At 35.8% G+C, this 19,333-nt stretch overlaps 1 protein-coding gene across 11 annotated transcripts in view; it reads right to left on the bottom strand.

The window, feature by feature from the left end:
- Positions 1 to 19,333, bottom strand: part of myo1b (myosin IB) — a 54,731-nt gene that overhangs the window by 29,469 nt on the left and 5,929 nt on the right. For all 11 annotated transcript variants that reach the window (XM_046844654.1, XM_046844655.1, XM_046844656.1 and 8 more), the window contains exons 2-4: positions 18,157 to 18,299; positions 13,959 to 14,074; positions 642 to 736 (exon numbers count right to left, since the gene is read on the bottom strand). In XM_046844654.1, the coding sequence (XP_046700610.1) occupies positions 642 to 736; positions 13,959 to 14,074; positions 18,157 to 18,291 (346 nt within the window). In that variant the 5' untranslated portion in view covers positions 18,292 to 18,299. The remainder of the gene's footprint in view (positions 1 to 641; positions 737 to 13,958; positions 14,075 to 18,156; positions 18,300 to 19,333) is intronic.

Raw genomic sequence — 19,333 nt, forward strand, 5'->3', positions numbered from 1 at the left:
TCAACAGCTCTCTAGCAAACCCAAGCAAAGCTTAGCTGATTCAGCACTGGAGTGACAGGCTAAAGTGGAGCACATTCACACTGAGAGGAGACCTCAGCATAACCTCATTCACCCTTTAAATCCGTTCTTGAGACCTGGCAGACTGCTGTATAACATGGCTCAACAAGCACGCAACAATTGAAGACCTGCAGGAAGAGCCTATATTTCACCAGAACTATCATTAGTTTGAAAAAACAAATGAACTCAAGAAGTTTATGACTAGTGAGGGATTAGGCATTGTAAACACAAACAGACATACAAGCCCTGGCGTTTAGGAGAGTGTGAGATGGACACCATGTGTAAAAAGTGGTACACATATTGATGAATAAATTAAAACTGCTCTGTTTGATGCTATACTACACATGGCAACATTTACAGCTCTTTATCTGATTCCAAGAATGATGTTGACAAAATTCATCACATGAAAAAGCACAAAGAATACAAACATAAACTACACATAATCCCAGCATGCTTCGCCAGAAGACAATTCCATTCTTCAAAGTAAATCTTGTATTGTTGTACACTAAAATGTATTCTGAAACTGGTACAACATAAAAAACTTCCTGTCCTGGTACATCAAAAACTATGCACATTAGCCTTACCAGTCTTTCCTGCACCACTTTCTCCAGTAATGAGGATGCACTGGTCCTTATCTTGATCACGAAGAGAACGATACGCTTCATCTGCCAGAGCATAACTGAAATACAAAATATAAAAAAATATAAGACATAAAGAGTCAACAACAAGTGATGTATGACAGCAAAAGTCATAAATATATAAAGAATGCAAAACTGTACTTTGAAATGCATGCAATGATTTAAAGCTCACATTTAAACTTTAAATGAGCAACGGGATTCCCAAACACATAGAAAATCTTTCTTTATCCACTTTACATGTGTGAGAGGACAGGAAGTGCATGGTTTTGAGTGGTTGTGCATGCCACATGTCAGCTAAACAAAAGCACATTGCAATCCTGGACAGAATTAAGTCACATCTGCATAAGAATCAACGAATGTGTTGAGATGGCATTTTGCTTTACTGGTGTTTTTCTCATGATACATGATAAAGTTCTCAAAAGGTTCTTAATTTTCAAACTCTCAGATGGTCTATTACACTTTGTAGAAGTTTCCACAGAAAAATGGTCCATACTCTCCTGCCCTAAGGAGGCAATAAGATGATTGTGATTGATGTGCCTGCATTTAATTGTATTAATAAAATGCCACTGGTCTGGTAGACAGGAGCTCTGAGGTAATGGAGAGAGCATACAAGATGACGTCAGATATAATAATCACCATGGGACTCGAACGCCTCACGTTCTGTGTCGAGATCATTTTATTTCACTTCTAAAATGCCGCAACACTTTAATCTGCTCAGCCAGAGAGCTAACTCGCTCAGTTTCCCTCTGTCTGTACTTTTCTACAATCATTATTCTGGAATGTTCCAGAACCACCACTAATAATAGCTCTGATTGTGAGGGAAATGTTGCATGTAGTTTCCCCTTCTGTAAAACATTTAAAAACGCAGGAGACGCAAGTCTGCAGGGAATTCTGTTTTGCCTGGATATATGATATATACACACTCAACTCTAGTTGACTCCAATGAAAAGTAAAAATTAAATGAAGTCATTTAAGCAAGTAAAAAAAGAAGGCATTTCCAATCACGTTTGACAAGAACATTTGAGGCAGATTTTCTATATTCTCATGTTTGCCTACAGTATGTAGACTGTCCTTTTTAACTTTTAGTTCCGGGTTCAAAATCCACAAAAACAACTCACAAAAAGTAAAAACAAGCCCAAAGCATCAAGTCACTCATTGTACAGTGTGTATGGATGCTTGACATGCAGTCTCTATTTTTCAATGAACCTAGCAATGGCTTTTCTTCCATAAAAGCTAGATTATGTCCCCATCTGACCACAACACATGATTCCCACCAGCTTTGTTGATGTCTTGTGAGGATCAGGCACTGCAGTTTGTGGGCTCTGGAAAGACTTATTTTATGCAACACCACCAATCAGATCTGTACAATGCATTCAATATTTAATTTTTTTAAACTGACAAGTACAATGCAAATTAATTTGTAAAAAGCAGTACTCACTCAATAAAAAAATATATAAAAAAAAAAAACCACATCATTCTCAGACTCCTTGTTTGTCTTCCTGAACTTTTGACTAAACTAAAATTATATAACAACTGCAAAGTTTGGGGGCTTTATATAACTTTTACATGCATAATGGCTCTGGTACCAACAGTGACAAAGAAAAAATAAAGGAATCTCAGATGAACAAATTATAAGAAGGAACAAATGTTATTCCTCATTATTAATCATAATTACAAGAATAGCATTGTGCTTCTCAAGCAGACTCTTGCAGAGAAAGCCTAAGTGGTCCTAAGTGCAAAAGGGTTATCCACCCATGCTTTGTACAGAAAGGAAAGCAAAAACTATACATGGCAATAGTAAAGGGTGAAGGCTTGGCACATGTGGAAATAGGCACATAGAAGAGAGAAAGAGAGAAGGTGACAGAGGGACATTGGGCATTACATCATGGAAGAAATGTGCAGAGTCTAGAGAACAGATGTTTTTGCTTTGTGGATAAATGTGGAAGCACAACACAAGACATACAAAGGAGGACAATAGCAGAATTACCCCAAACTTCAGTGGGGAAGCAGCATAGCAGGGAGGGGCAGAAGGCATTGTGACTCTGGTTATCATGATGAATTTGAAAGCATTCGATCTGAATATGAAAAGAGCCTTAATGGTGTCACATGCATCCTGGGAGCGTTTTTGTGGGATGTCTAATCGCCAAAAAAAAAATAGAAGTGTGTGTGTTTGTGTCTGTGTCTGTGTGTTTGTGTATGTGTGTGTGTGTGTGTGTGTGTGTGTGTGTGTGTGTGTGCGTGGGGGGGGGATATTTGTCACAGGACAAACATTTAAATGAATGTGGGATTGTGAATAGGATTTTTTAAAATAAATGTGCATTCAATCATATCTTTTAACAGTGTGCTACTGTGCAAAGTCTTGCACAGTGGTCCCTAACCTCCATTATTTCCGTTTTATTTATTATCTGAATCTGAACGATGTTTTATTTTGGAAAGTTACCAGATTCTCACTTTTGATGCATGTCAAAATGCTTGCCTCGGTCGCTAACACACAATACATTACTGCTAAATTAAAACCCTCAAGCTAACAAAATGAACAAAAAACACAGCGGATTCACGTTTATTGTTATATTTAAAAAAATAACAGTTTTTATGCCGCTCATATCAGTTTATTTTGTTGTATTTATCCGCCACACCTTAAAGGCCGGTCCGTGAAAAAATTGTCTGAAATTAAACCGGTCCGTGGCGCAAAAAAATTTGGGGACCGCTGGTCTAGCAAGAAGAACGCAAAAGCAACATCAAAGCATGCAGTTGGTAAGGCCATGCCCTAAGGCCTCCACATCTGACCAGAAGCTGAAAGAAGATTTTAGTGTGGAGGATGGGAAGGTGCCTGGCACACCCACCAGCACTATGACCTGTAATTTTAGTTTCCTTGTGGCAGGGTTGAGGCAAAAAGCCACAACATGATTCAATGTTCAAAATAGCATGTTCTTCCACTGGTAGCCTTGAGAAGCAGAATCACCCTAGATAAACTTCCATATGGAGAATACAGCAAAGATCCTTAGTGTCAGAACCGGTTCAAAAAGGTTATGTACAAATTAAGCAAATGTGGGTCAATATTGTAGGGCCATACACAGTGAAACGATCTGAGGGGAGAACTTGGACAGCAATCACAACAGCCAGGTCCAACCCCAGGAAAGCTAGCTAGGCTTATTTTATTAATAATTTATTGGTTTACCACCTGCAAATGTTGAGCTGAGATTTGGTGTAATGTTATTACCACATTACCATGCCCCACTGGAGAGAGAATCAAGAGAAGACCCAGTATCCACTGGAGACTCATAATTGGTCTTATAACATCTGGGGATCCCCTAGGATGAGCTTAAATCTGTGGCCATAGATTAAGAAGTTGGTGCTTGAATTTATTAATAAATGCTGTACACAAGTGAAGCAGGTCTGTAAACCTGGTTAAACACATTTCCAGCAAAGTCCAGAATTTGCCCAACTAAGGAAACCTATACCTAGCAGCCTAATAGTTACAAAAAGTAGATTGACCATAGGGCAAGGAACTCATAAATCATTACTCTGCAGCCTTGGCTTTTGTTTCCTTATCTCTACTGTAATTGCATTAGACATCACCATCAGCTAGACATGCTCATAAGGGTCTATAAAACCTGGCCTATGAGACGCACCAACAGAGCTTCCAGTATACCTTTTGACCTTGATGTCATTAAGGCTCTCCCACCATTACAGGACACAGAACCATGCAGAGGACACAATATATGGACTTTCTCCAAGCTTTTAATTCTAGGCTTTTAATGTAATTTTTGATGATACTGTGTACAATACATGTTTGGAGGACTATTCACATGCAAATGCACACCTTTGTTTAAAAAAAAAAATCCTAAAATCAGTGCCAGAATACAGAAGCCTGAAACTTGTTAAATGTTTGGTGATGAAGTAATGGCACAATGCTTTGACACAATAGAATTGTTGGACACAAGGAGCTTTGCCCAGACTTCTGTACTTATGTACTGTAGGATTTCCGCATTCTCTATTCAATGGGCTGAAGTGGAAATGGAGGCGTTTCTTCTGAGATGATCAGGCGGCAGTGGGAACACAATCTTTTATAGCAGACAATAGGCTACAAATGCCTTACAAGACCAAAAGGTTCAAAACACACAGGTGCAATCAGCCAGGTGCTAATCCTGTCAGCTGTTTCCTACTTTAGAAGGACTGCATGCATTTTGTATACTTTGTATATAAAGGCCTTGAGGAGGTCTGATGTGGCATTATGATGCAAACATCCACATTATTTAATCACATCCAATAGGACCCTAAAACAACAACACATAGTCTGCCTTATTTGCAAGAAACATGTACTGACATCATAGCTGGTAAGGTTTTACACTTAAACTTGAAAACAATGACAATTTGTGAGACTTGTCGATTTGAGGAAAGCCCCTAGTTCCAAAAAACACACAACCATCCTGTGCAAACAGAGATCATCAGGAAGAGGAAAGCATGAAGCAGGCTTTTTTTAGCCTCTACACACTTGTTGGCTACAGTTTTCCTCTGTCTACTCTGAGTCAGCTTTCCTGACTAAGGATGGAGATTGAGAGCTGCAACCTGGGTGACCTGAGTGTGTAGAGTTAGTCAACTGACCCTGAATCAAAGCTATACACAGAATGACACACAGTCAGTACCAGGTACTTAAGTGGTGGCTGGCCAAATACACCTCCAAATTAAAGGCGTAGGATTGTATGGACTTGGTATAAATTTTTTTTTCACAAAGGCAGTACTAAAATAAGTTCTCTAAATAGAGGGGGTTGGCCAGCCTACTCTGTCTGGTGCAAAGCATCAGTGTCTAAAACAAGTCCTGAATTGACAGGATAAACAAAAAAATCTAATAAAAATTTGCAAATGTTCTGTTACATTCACAAAGAAAACGGCACCCACATGCACCAAAACTCCTTTAGGCTGGGTAGGTAAGGATGGAAAAGGCAAAAGGAAGCACAACGAGAACACTATGTAATTCAATCTAACATTAGAGACTCGTTTCTAATCATAACACACCACTCAAGTATACCAAATATCCCTGGGGCCCAAAGGGACAATCCTTTGTGTGTTCTCATGCCCTGCTGCTCTACAGAATATCTTTTCTAAAATTCTATTAGTTCTTAAGCAGACAAGATTGTTTTATAGATGTGAGAAATGACACTAGATTACAAAGCTGATAGCACACACACACACACACACAAAGGATGCATTTAGGCAAATGGGACAAATATACAAAAATAGTACATCACTTAAATCTCTCTGAGGGGAGGCATGACCTAAAGGTAACCTTTTTTGGCTCAAGTACTGATGGGCATGAGACCAGTATCTGCTAGAATACAGTTGAAGCTATTGTAGCTCATGCTACAGGAAGGCCAATCCACACGAAGCAATGCTTGTTTATCCAAACCCCTTAACAGGAAGTGAGGGAGTAGAATAGGTGACTAGACGGGGACTGGCAAAACACTACCTTTGCTTGGCAAAAATAATATATATATATATATATATATATATATATATATATATATATATATATATATATATATATATATATATATATATATATATATATATATATATATACACACACACACACACACACACACACACACACACATTTCAAGACATTTGAACTCTTTAATCATAAATCCAAAAATGGGTGTCAAAATCTGATCAGAAACCTGATCACATTTTAATACATAGCAGTGTTTGGGGTAATATGATGAATAAATGTGTAAGTAAAAATAAAGACTGGAAGCATGCATATACCAACTATTGACCTAGGTATTAGTGGTTTATCTTAGAATATGAGATTACATAGCTAATATGAACTAATTCTTGAGAACGCTGAGAACAATGAGAGGGTACTTTCCAGTCACTTCATAAGAATTTCCCCTCACTGCATCTCCTGGGACAACACATGTGGAAACCAGGCCAGTGTTCCTTTAGCTGTTAGCCCTCCATCCTATATAAATTAAACTATAGACTGGCTAATCTGGAAACAAATTATTTGTTTTGTGTAGGACCATTTGAATTTCATATGTAGAAAAAGTGACTGGTGGGTGGCCATACTTTGATAAAAAGAAATGCCGCAGCCATTATCTAGCTGGCTGAAAGTACAATCTGCCAACGCACAAGGTCCAGAGATCAGCTCTCAACCGCCTGCCCAAACCACTGATTGAGAAGATGACACACGGCTTCACAAGTTAGCAACGGGTTTTTAACATTTTTATTCAACAATTTAATAATACAAAAGTGGCACTCTTTTGTACAAGACACCTTAAACAATAACTTTAGTAGATTAATCAGACTGTCAGTGCATTACAGTGAAGCAGAAATGTCACAGGCTTGTGCCTGCAGTCATTTACAGGAAGAAGCTAGCCAATAAAACCCTGTTGGATCAAAAGATTCTGAGAAAGCAAACAACTATAGCAACTGTGTAAACAAACAGATGATAGAAAGAGTGCAGTTCCTTATTGCCTCAGCTGCCTCTGGCCAACTTTCACAAGCAACTGATCACCACTATATAACATTGTAGCTGAGGCTACTTTATCACATCAAGCAGCATAAATGGTGTCCAAGATCAGTGCAATCAGAGTTTGACCTTTGCCCAGTAGGCAGCAGTATAATGTAAGCTAATAACTGTTTGCTGATCCATGCACAGATACAGGTGTCTCATGAAGTAAGGTAATGTAACAGGTTTACCACTACTTTGCAATTGTGAAGGTGACGAATGGACAAACAAACCAGAACATACATGGAACAACAAATACTGCTTTACCAATAGAAGAGATCAGAGTGAGTAGGTTTCAATGAAACTGTTTTTACTTCTTAAAATAAGAAGAAGAAATGAACTAGTCAGGCCAACTAAGTTTTCGTTCTAAGTATTTAAGTCTGCTCTTGTGATAGAGCGGCACACATTTGGTCTGGCCTACTCTTTCTATGAAGCTTGTCTGTGTAACACATGCATGTGAGATGTGGCAGTCAGGAACCAAGTCAAATACAAAGTTTAAACAAGCACAAACACACACGCACAAACACACACACCCACGGTTCTCTAGGACTTCTCTATGACCCTATAATTAAAGCATTTAATCTACACTGAACAGTGTAAATATATAGTAGTTTTTTTTGTATCTGTATCTGCTCATGCTGCTTCATAGTATTCAAATGTGTACACAAATATTTTGGCTATTTATTGGAGCCAGAATGTTTACATTTCTGATCCGGGCACTTACATTACACATTCGTAAAAGCCATAAACCTTTAATTTTATATATATATATATATATATATATATATATATATATATATATATATATATATATATATGAAGTCTAAAAAACTCAATAATGAACATAATTACATTGCTAATAGTAAAGAGGACATCCACCTCTGTAACAGAAAATGCTGTCAACCTTATAACACTTCACAGGCCTCCACATTAAGGAAGGACTGAACAGAAAACCCCTTTAGTCAAATGAGGAAAGCTTGCTTAAACAAATTTACATAGTCATTTGCTTATCTCCTACAGTATCAGTACACCATGTAGTATGTAGTGAAGCATCGATCAAGGAAAATACTAACAACCCTAATTCTCTATTTGAAGTTGTTCGAGCTGAAATGAATGATAAATTACTTTGCATAGCCTGGTTAAATGTGGAAAACAGAGAGAGGAAGAGTATAGTATGCCAACCGATGGTCTTAAAATCCCCAGGTGTTCAAAGCTTATTTTTTTCCCTTAGACAGAAGGGTATGTGCAGCCAGCGATGCCGCTCACAACTCAAAAAGTCTACATGTCTAGATGGGAGGCAGAAACAGTTTAACGCCTGCCTTTGATCTGCTGCTGGATGAACATTGTAACTTACCCTCTGGGTCAACACAGAAACAGTTTATCTTCTGATGTGTCAACTTAAATGGTGAAATGTTCATGCCAATGGTGAATATAAACTGACTATTCTAAGTGGCATTACATTTTGTGTTGTTAACTTCGACCAGTTAAACTGCTAATACAGATTCTCTACACTGCAAACTACAAAATTTAACAGAGAGGATGATGCAAACATTTCAGGAAAAAAAAAAGATCTTGGTTAAAACAGATTTCAAACCCCAATGCTGCCACTGATGTAGGACTGATTGGTCCATCAGCAGGGTGTGTTCTCCAGATACACAAAGCCCTAGTGATGCTCAAAATCGGTGTACTGGGAAAGAAAAGGGTTGAGAGTGCACCCGTGTCCCATTACATTGTTACAAACACTGTAATACAAGACAGCCCCAGAGACCTGCCCCTATCCAGAACAATCTGGGCATATTGGTCAAGAAGCACCAACCACCTCCACCATAACTCTCATCTCATCTCATCTCATCTCATCTCATCTCATCTCATCTCATCTCATCTCAATTCCAACATTCATGTATGGTGGATTTGACTAATAAAAAATTAATGTAAATGTTTAATAAGTGTGAAAGCCTGTTTTGGGGCATATGGATTAACAGAACTGGACACACTGGCTATAGTTAACGCTCTTCTGTGAGCAGACACAATTGGTCCTAATAGCCCAGGAGACCAGCTGCACGATTTTTATGTATTCTCTGTAGGCCTGGCTTTAACGGGTAGCAGGTGTGCGTAGGCCCCTAAGACACGGCTAAACCCAGTGGGACAAAAAGAGAGGTTCATGATTGCAGATGAGCATTAGGAATGAGACCGACTATATTGACAATGTGTGTGCTCAGTCAGCACCTGTCTAATTCATTTGAAGGATATAAAAAGTACTCTATACATATTCTACATCGTATTCATTTGTAATTGTAAAGACAATTAACATTGCAAACATTATAGATAAATAAAATAAAAACATCAAACTGTTAAGAGAAACAAATCCTGGCATCTGAACATTTGTTTACTTAAAGTAATTTCAATGAATTGGTAAAATAAACAATTTAAAGGTATTTTCATTTTCAGCAAACAGTTGAATGAATAATTAAAACATTTTATGAAATGTCAAGTCAAGAAAAAGTAGATTAACATTAAGACCGCATGTTATGTGATTATGAATAATCTGTAAATTCTCACAAATACAATGTTAAAAATAGATGATCTAGGTTCTGACAGACATTAGTGACTCAAATATTATGATAGAAGAAATTCTACTATACTCAATAACAACATTTACTCACATTTATATAAAAACATATGGTTGAAAGAAATCTAAAGCTGTCAACATTCTGTCATCATATTACTGATACTTTTCTGTAATGCTAATGCAATCACAAACATTTCCTAATGATGAATGATGTGTCCAGGACCAGTATATTAAGCAACTCTACATTCAGGTGCTCCATAATACATTAAATATGCAGATAAAACCAACAGCTTCATTTTCCTATAACAATGTGGTTAAACAGAATAAAATATGGCTACAACTATGGTTGGGTAAACACTGTGCTCAGTGCTCTAACAGTGTGTAATATTTATATGTATATTTTAATATTTATATTATTATTATATTCATATTTATAACTAATACTTTCCAGGTCTTACTGTAAACTATACAAGATTTTATTACCAAAAACAGTTTAAATGATGAGGTGCTGTGTTCAATAAAATAAAATTCTCAACGTGCCAGACACTGGACATCACAAACATCCTCGGCTGAGAAATAATTACTCACTGTATTTACAAACCAGTATCACCAGCATCACAAAATAAACAAAGAAAAGTTTTTAAAAAACTGTTTACTATAGGGTAAAGCATACCAAGTGGGGTATTTACTATTGACAGTGCTGCCTGCTTCACCAAGGGGTGACAACATATGCAAATGTGTTCACACTCAGCTGGTATTACCTCACCACATGAGCATGGCCACAAAAACCCAGAGTCAGCAATGCAGTGTGTCTCTTTCCAGATTATTCTGAATAAGAGCATAGACAGGGGGGTTGGAAATGCAAACAATATGGCAAGATAAAAAAAATTAAGGGGAACAATTGCTCAAATATGTATGTAATGTGTAACCATGCAAAGCCTATTGTCCTATTCATGATCATGTTTTTGTCTGCTTGACAGGACCATACGAATTTGTGCATCTTGTATTAGAAATCTCACCTCACCGCAAAAAAAAAAATTTTTATTAGAATTTTTTCTCTCCACAAAGATGGCCTATGCTATAAGAAGATTGGTAACACCCTGAAACTGAGCTACAGTGATGTGACCAGGGTCAGTCAAAGTATGAGAGCAACAATCCACAGCTGGAACACAAGATAGCACAGATCCTACACAGTGACTAAGGCTCAAAGCTGATACATTAATAATAAGCACGACTAATTACAGACACACTGTAAGTAGAATTCTGGATGTGATTAAAGGGAGTTTATGACAGTACCCTCTTGTAATTAAATCATCTTTGGGTGTCAGTATGAAAAAACTGACCACTCTACTCCCTTCTTTATGAAAACACTAGTAAAATGAGGAGTTGTTATCACTACTCTGGCTTTACATGCCTTCTCATTAGTTTGTGATTAAAGAAACATTGCAGGTCCTCAGGCATGTTGCTATGTGACAATATGTGACTTTAGATACCCCAGAGATACACCTGTACAACACTGGTGGTGCTATGACAGCAGATCAACAAGATCAACACAGGTCAAAAACAAGGTAAAAGGTGAGATTATTATTATTAATATTACTACTATTACTATTATTATTCACATTTAAAAGTAAATATAACCTGTACAAAATGCATGTTATCATAAACAGATTCATGGAACACCTTGCTCTCAGTGCTTGTATGATCAGAGATTTTGCTAAGCTAGGTAAATATTTAGCCATCATTTATTCTGTTTTCTCTGTGGATGACCTTTGTAAGCAGCAATGTGGCAAATGTTTGCAGTGCTACAGCATGGAAAGCCCTGTTAAATCCCAAATAGATGAGTAAATCTCAAAGATTTCATCATGATACATAGCTGGAAAGTCATATTTATATGACTTCCTCTTTCCTGTTTACATATTCTCACATTCTCTCCTAATGAACATTGTGGAGCATAGATGTGCTAAAGGGCCAAAAAGTGTCTTGTGGATAGATTAACAGGATGTGACCTCTTCAGGACTCATATATTTAACCACTGCTTTAAGATTTGTTGATCTTTTAGTCTTTTAAGTCTCACACAACTTAAAATATATATATTTTTTAATATACTGTGTTAGCATAGTAATGCTATAATGGATGGCAGTCATCCATTTTATTAGCACTATAAATAATCCTCATGTTTAGACAGTACATTCCTTTACAGAAACTTGTGGGATGGTTTACATTGTATTTAAGAAAAATCGTCAGGTCGTCTGATTGGAACATTCAGATCATTTCAACTATATGTAATGTTTTGCATCTCATTTGCACAACCTTAGTCCATGTAACAAATTGCAGAAAGGTTTTATATTATAAAAAGTTTAGATTGCTAGCAGTTGTTTTTCTTTTGTGAACAGATTATTAAAATTCAGCAGTTTACTTTTTCATTATCATTGGTTTCAATCGAGACTGACATCTCTGCAGAAGGACCTGGTTTATATTTTGTCAAATGTACTTCTAAGAACCACCACAAAGCCTTTACTGTTTATCTGTACAGTTGGTAGGAAAAATCGCCTTTTCCAGTTTATCCATCAAACATAGGTGGGGGGGATAAACACCTAATAGGTAAGGGTGAGAGTCTGTGCTGACGGATGCACTAACTAGCCCTTAATTTATTACGCAAAACAGACTTCAGGGTTTTTCTGAATTTCATGATGAGATCAGTAACTAAACCGTATACAACCATCATGACAGTGTTTTGCCTAAACTGAGCCCATACAGCTTTTACACTTAACTCTCTGACTGCTGATGTTATCCAGATTGAGTTGTTGACTATAAATACAGCTTTTGTTTTTGTCAGCAAACAGAAAAAAAAAACTATATACAAGAAGTACTATGAGGTAAAGACAAATACAATGCATGTCGGATCAAAGCTCAGAAATACTTAAATCGATAAGGAAAATATTAATATTTTCAAGTGTGTAAAATATTGTGTCATGGAAGACTTACAGTAATTATGAATTTTTGCAGTTATAATCTTGGAAACCATTGTGACAAAATGACACTAAAATACTATGACTAATTACATTCTGTGAACCAAATAAAAGAATTGCATAGCAAAAAAAACAAACAAAAAAAACTTGATGACTGGATATGGCCCATTTATAGTTACTTTGAAACTTTTGGTTAAATTTCAGTAATCATCCATGAGATCTGCTTTAAAAACATGATGGCTCAAGCAGATGTTTTAGATCACCTTAGGACATGGCAATGGATCACAAAAGGAGCGAATATAAGCTCTGACTTTAGTCTAGTATGGGGGTTTAGACAAGAACAAATAATAAAGACAGAGATAGAGGATGAGTAAAAAAAAAAAAAACTCAATAGTGTTAACAAATGAAGAAAACAGTAAATACATGCATGTGTTAAAAAAGTGAAATAAATAAGTCAATGAGTGAGACAGCAGCTGAGGTGGAGGAACAGCCGAAATCCCTCTGGGTTTATTGTGTGGGATACTCTTGGCACTGAGCCACTGGTCTTTCACAGGGCCTGTGTGTGTGTCTGCTGATTTCTATAGTAAGCAAAAGCTAATTGCACAAAGCAAGCTGTTTTGTTTTGACTCTGACAGTCAGAGAGAGACAGATGGCCATTAACCAGAGTATGGTAGAAAAGGACATTCCATCCCCCCACCTATAACTGCAGCAGGTCTCTGAGGTCACAGGACACAGGGAGAGGGTTGCAGTTTTATCAATATGATGTTATTTATCAATATTTAAATGGCAGTGAGATACTTCCATTTCAGTCTAAAGAACAAAGATTATTGCATGAATTGTAAAGATCCACTAAAATGTTGATGTAGCAAAATCTAATACATTAACAGAACCTGTATGTGCTTATATATATATATATATATATATATATATATATATATATATATATATATATATATATATATATATATATATATATATATATATATATACACACACATAAAAAGAATTAAGGTACATTACTAGACCTCAATTACCATTGAATGCTAATTAAAGATATGCATATATACATAATAAAGATGCAAATTATGTTCCCATGATGGTACCACCCCTGAAACAATAAAAGCTATAGTTTGGAGCTTTTATTTTAAGAGTGTATTAAGAATATGACCTACACAACATAAAAAAGAACAAAAAAAGAATGTTAGACTTACATATGAGGGCTGAGCTCATAGAAGTTCCTGTTGCGGTATTCTTCCACCTTGTCTGCTGTGTAGATTGGCAGAGATTTGTAGGGGTTCATAGAAATCACCACACTACCAATATATGTCTGCAAAAAAAGGAAAGTAAAGTATTAGATGGAGGTAAAAATAAAAAACATTAAAACAAAGAAACAAAAACCTTTTAATCAGAGAACCTTTCCTGAACTCTTTATTAAACAACATAAAATGTACACAATAAGGCTGGTAATATTTATTCCATTTGCATGAGATATACAAGATTTTGTCTCAATTACATTACTATAAAAGTATATAAAATACATTTATAACCTCACATGCAAGTTACAACGCTATAGAAAAAGCTTTACACAAGACCCAGACATGTGGCCCCAAGCCCCTACTAAAACACTCAAACATTTAAGAGGCTGTTGCACTAAGGTCAGAGAAACTCAGCAACTGTTGGCATTTTTTCCTTTGGGAATTCTTGGTGTATTGTTCAGGCATGCAGGGGCCCAAAAGCACATATACAAATAAAAAATGTGTGGAATCCCAGGAAGCATTTGCTAAAAGAATTTCAGTTATCTTTATTTATTGTCTTTCTATGTTTTACCCAATTGCATCTTCCTTTCATATGTGGTTTCGAAAATCAAAGCAGGTAGACATGTTATATGCTATAGACTTGAGATAACAATCTGATTTGTGCAAGCCACACTAATCTTCCTATATAATGGGTGTTACATAATCCACTCAGCTAGAGAGTCAGGCCTCCACCATAGCAACACAAACCACAACCTACTGTTCAGTTGAAATGGGCATAACGATATCTTTATATATAGCATACAAAACTAAACAGTAGGTGTTTCATCAAAAAAATATAAACAGCTTTATGTAGAACAGAGAAAATTTATGTGCAAGATTCATTGCATAAATAATATTCTGCCTAAGCCTATATATAAGAGAAAGAAACACACCTAATCATGTCTTTCATGCACAGGTAAGAGCAACCTCCCAATTCTCAGAGGTTTTCAGATCCTAGTTATAATATGCACGAACTGAGGCAACATAAAACTCAGACATCTGGACTAATTGTAAATAACAAGGATCATGAACATTCAAATCGACTTGAACCTGATAATGTGGCAATATGAGACTGGGTAATCATTAAGCACATAAAAAGAGCACAAAGAGAAACTGAGCCAGTGAATACATCCATGCAATAAACTCTCTAATTTCCAAGCAATGGTCCAAACTAACTTCTCATTTAAATACTAATAGCCATCAGACCTCCTAATCTCTAGCAAAAAAAACTTGGAAAAAAAGTCTGAAGTTCAAGACCATTGTATGATGGACTTTGTTACTTAGTGAACTATATCTGATACTGTATCTATTGCAACAGTCTGTTAAATAGATTTATATCTCTTTGAAATTTTAGACCAGTTTAGATAAGCCATTATAAGTTGACCATATCAGGTTGGGGTCAAAGTTCCAGGGGGTAAAAAGTATACATAAAATAATTTGAATGAAGAAGTCAGAATGACATAAGTCACCTATCAATTGCAAGGCTGTAGCCAAGCATTGTATCTCGATAGACATAATTGGTTTTGATTATGAACCATGCCCCGGTTTAAAAATTTCAGAGCAAAGATCATTACACTTGTAAAAATGTATTCTTTCCAACACTGGCAAAATGCTTTACTGAAATCTAGTAGCTTATAAATACTTTATATATATATATATATATATATATATATATATATATATATATATATATATATATATATATATATATATATATATATATATATATATGACTGATTTTATTAATGAAGTTAATAATAGTGACTATTTGAATAAATTTGTCAGTTTATTTATTTATTTTTATATATATATATATATATATATATATATATATATATATATATATATATATATATATATATATATAAAACTGAACAAATTATTCAAAGTCACTATTATTAACTTCATTAATAAAAATCAGTCAGCACATATATACCCATACATATTTGTGCATACAATAGTGGTCAAAAATGTTGATTGTTTTTGAAACACCAATATTCTTTTTGTTTATATGCAACAAACTAGGTAAAAGGCAAATTTGACATCTTTGGCTCTAAGAGATAACGTATGTAAGACAGAGAAGAGGAGAGAAGATGAAGACTAGACTGCCTCAAATCTATAGTCCAACATGAAGGTGGACACACAATGATTTGGGACTGAAGCAAGGAGGATTGGATACTATTCCGGGTGAAAGGAAAACTGAATCAATACTGATACCCTTCCTTACTTCAGCATCATTGAATTCTGTCTGGACTGTGGCTAATTGAAACCAATTTTACCATGGAATAAGGTCTTGACCTCAAGCATACATCTGCACACTGTAAGTGTTATTTACAGAGCACACCGTCAGCTGGAGTGTTATCTATCATGAAATGGCCTGCCCAATCACTGTACCAAACATCTACTGAACTGCTCTGGAATGAACTGGGATGGTTAGAAAGAAATATCCAACTATCAAAGAACACCTTTGGCAAGTTTTACAGAGGCATGGCAAAGTATTTCCGATTAATGTTTGGGGAAACTAACTGACCGAATAGCTCGAGTGTGTAAAACTGTTATTCATGCTGTAGGAGGGTTTATTGAAAAACAAAAGTTTACATTTGTACATTTATATATTTGCATGGACAAAGAAAATTTTAAAACTAATAAATTACCTTAGTTTACACATCCCAACATTGTACATTATCTACATTTAAAAAAAAAAAAAAAAGAGAGAATGACTGGACTTTTGACAGATGTTTATCATTTTTATTTATTCATTTACTGCCTATGCTCTGATTAACGAAATGACAATGACAATTATAAGGATCGGGATGACTGGGCAATAAAAGTATTAGAGTTTGTTCTCTGCTTCAGGTTTTTAAATCTGCTGCAATCTAAATTTCAGGTTTTAGATTCATGTAAGGTGCTTGTATATGCCTTTCTAAGAAATGTATTTTATATATCTCGACCTCAAAATATTGGGAACAGCTCTGATCTTGATTATTTGCCACTTTAAAAGGTATAATCTGCATTTCAGGTTAGTCTAATTTGCTGACTGATCTGGTGTGTGGTCTCTTTTGTGGGTCTCTGCTTATAAGCCATGGTCTAAATGGGCAGTTGTTGCTCAGTAGTTAATGCATTGGGTTTAGATAACCAGAACATCATAAGTTTAAATTCACAATGCTGCCACTGTTGGGACTCTGAGCAAGTCCTCGACTGACTAGTTGCTTTAGCATCAGGCAAACAAGTTAAACGTAAATAAATAACATGTTGAAGGACATGACCAATGAAAGATTCCCATGTATGTTCACTTCCTTCTGACATTTCTATAATACTTGAAGTGTAAACACGCAAACACACAGTGAGTAAAATCAGAGCTAAACTTAGAAGAACTGAGGTTATGATGTCAATACATGTGTCATTACTTCTGTGCGAGTTCATCAACTGTAGACTTGCATTATGTTACAAGTTGAAATACAGAAACATGAACAAACAAATTGATTTTATTAATTATGATTGAATAGGTAAATATAATAAACATCTGAATAGGATTCAAACTGTGATGTTTGCCCTGACAGCTCTATAATGGATTTCTTTTACATAAGGGTAATGTTCGGTTCTAATCATATTTAGCACAAACAACAGCAACAAAAATGAAGAGTTTGCCATATGGTGCATCGCTTTGTTGACCTGGTTCTCCCTAGTGACTGTAAATACAAACTGGGGACAAAATTAAAGGAAAAACAACCAACAACATATGCATATCCTCTATGTCTTCATGCTTGCTTTGCATCAAAGATGCAGTTATTGCACATTTCTATGGTCAAGAAGTGTTATATTGAATTAGGGAAAGGAAAAATGAAAAAGGTGTGACTGTCAAACTAACCTTATACTAACAAATTATTTTTCAACATGGCTTAAAATACATGGAAAAGTGGCTAGCACAACAGAATAAAAGTTATTTTACCCATTTATCAGCCCAAATCAGAAGACAAGACTTTACTTACACACTAGCATTTTAAAGATGTTGAATAATAATGTATTAATCTATCAAAAGCTTAAAACACAAAAAGTCAAATGCAGTCAGAGATTTGATGAATACAATTAAAGATAACCAATTTGTAGAACTTACATAAATCTCATTGTGCTCAAAACGCTTTTGTAGGTTTCCAATGAAGGTTTCTTCTGACAGGGGCTCAAGCAGGACCATGTCTCCCACCCCTATCATATTGTCAAGAAGTGATGTCTTTACCTCCATTTTGGACATTCTCCCCCCTGTGAAAATGCAAAGACATACAAACATATATCATAAGATACAGCACTCACAGTATTTTCAATGCATTGAAGTGTGTTCCACATACAGCTTAACATCCTAGAGGCACTGAACCTAGAGGTGCATCATTTCAAAACATGGTCACTGCAAAAGAAATCCACACAACATGTTTGCACAGCAGTAATTTTGGGCCACAAAGGCCATTATACTCAAGAGGTCTGTTTAACCTAGAACAGCACAGAAACTCCACTGGGAGTTATGTAATAGAAAAACAACACAGCCACTTTCTCAGTGGACATTTATGGCTTAAACCCCCAAAATGATTCCACATTCTTACTCAACAGAGGGGTCAAGTTTAGTTTTACAGAAAATGTAAACCAAAGGCGGTGTCCTAACCTAAACTTCAGCAATATTTTTTTTTACCCTAAACTGCTTCCTGTCACATTTGGCATTAAAGGGTGCTGAAGAGAGGACTAAACACAAATATATGGATGGGAAGGGAACATTTACTTGACCAATCCACAAAATCATACAACAAAAAACTAAAAGCAAAAAAAGGTGGCTGGTCCATTAACATCTAATATCTGGATTTATATAAATCGCTTGCACTTCTTAGTCTACCTGCTAAATCAGGAGGGTTTTTTTCTATATCTTTATAGTTTTTTTTTAGTTCAACAGACCTTTATCTGCAAAAAAAGTGCTAGTTTGAGCAACCTGTTATCAGCATCCCAGAGTGCAGTTGCACAACGTAACGTGTCTTATCATAATCTGCTGTGCCCAATGATAACGCCTATGCACATGGATATTTATTTGATCCTTTAGTGTAGCTGAAGGTTACTTTTTTTATTAATTAAACACAGTACACTTCTGCGTGAAATGTTTTTCAAGAATGAGCATTATATCCAGAGCCAAGAACACTAGGCATGAAAGTATGCAAAGATGAATAGAATGTCTAATACCTTGTATTACAAATCTACATACTGTCACAATTATGATAAATCAGAGAAAACAGGAACATCTAGAAAACCCATATAAA

The sequence above is a fragment of the Silurus meridionalis genome, chromosome 3 (genome assembly GCF_014805685.1).
Source record: "Silurus meridionalis isolate SWU-2019-XX chromosome 3, ASM1480568v1, whole genome shotgun sequence".
Classification (NCBI taxonomy): domain Eukaryota; kingdom Metazoa; phylum Chordata; class Actinopteri; order Siluriformes; family Siluridae; genus Silurus; species Silurus meridionalis.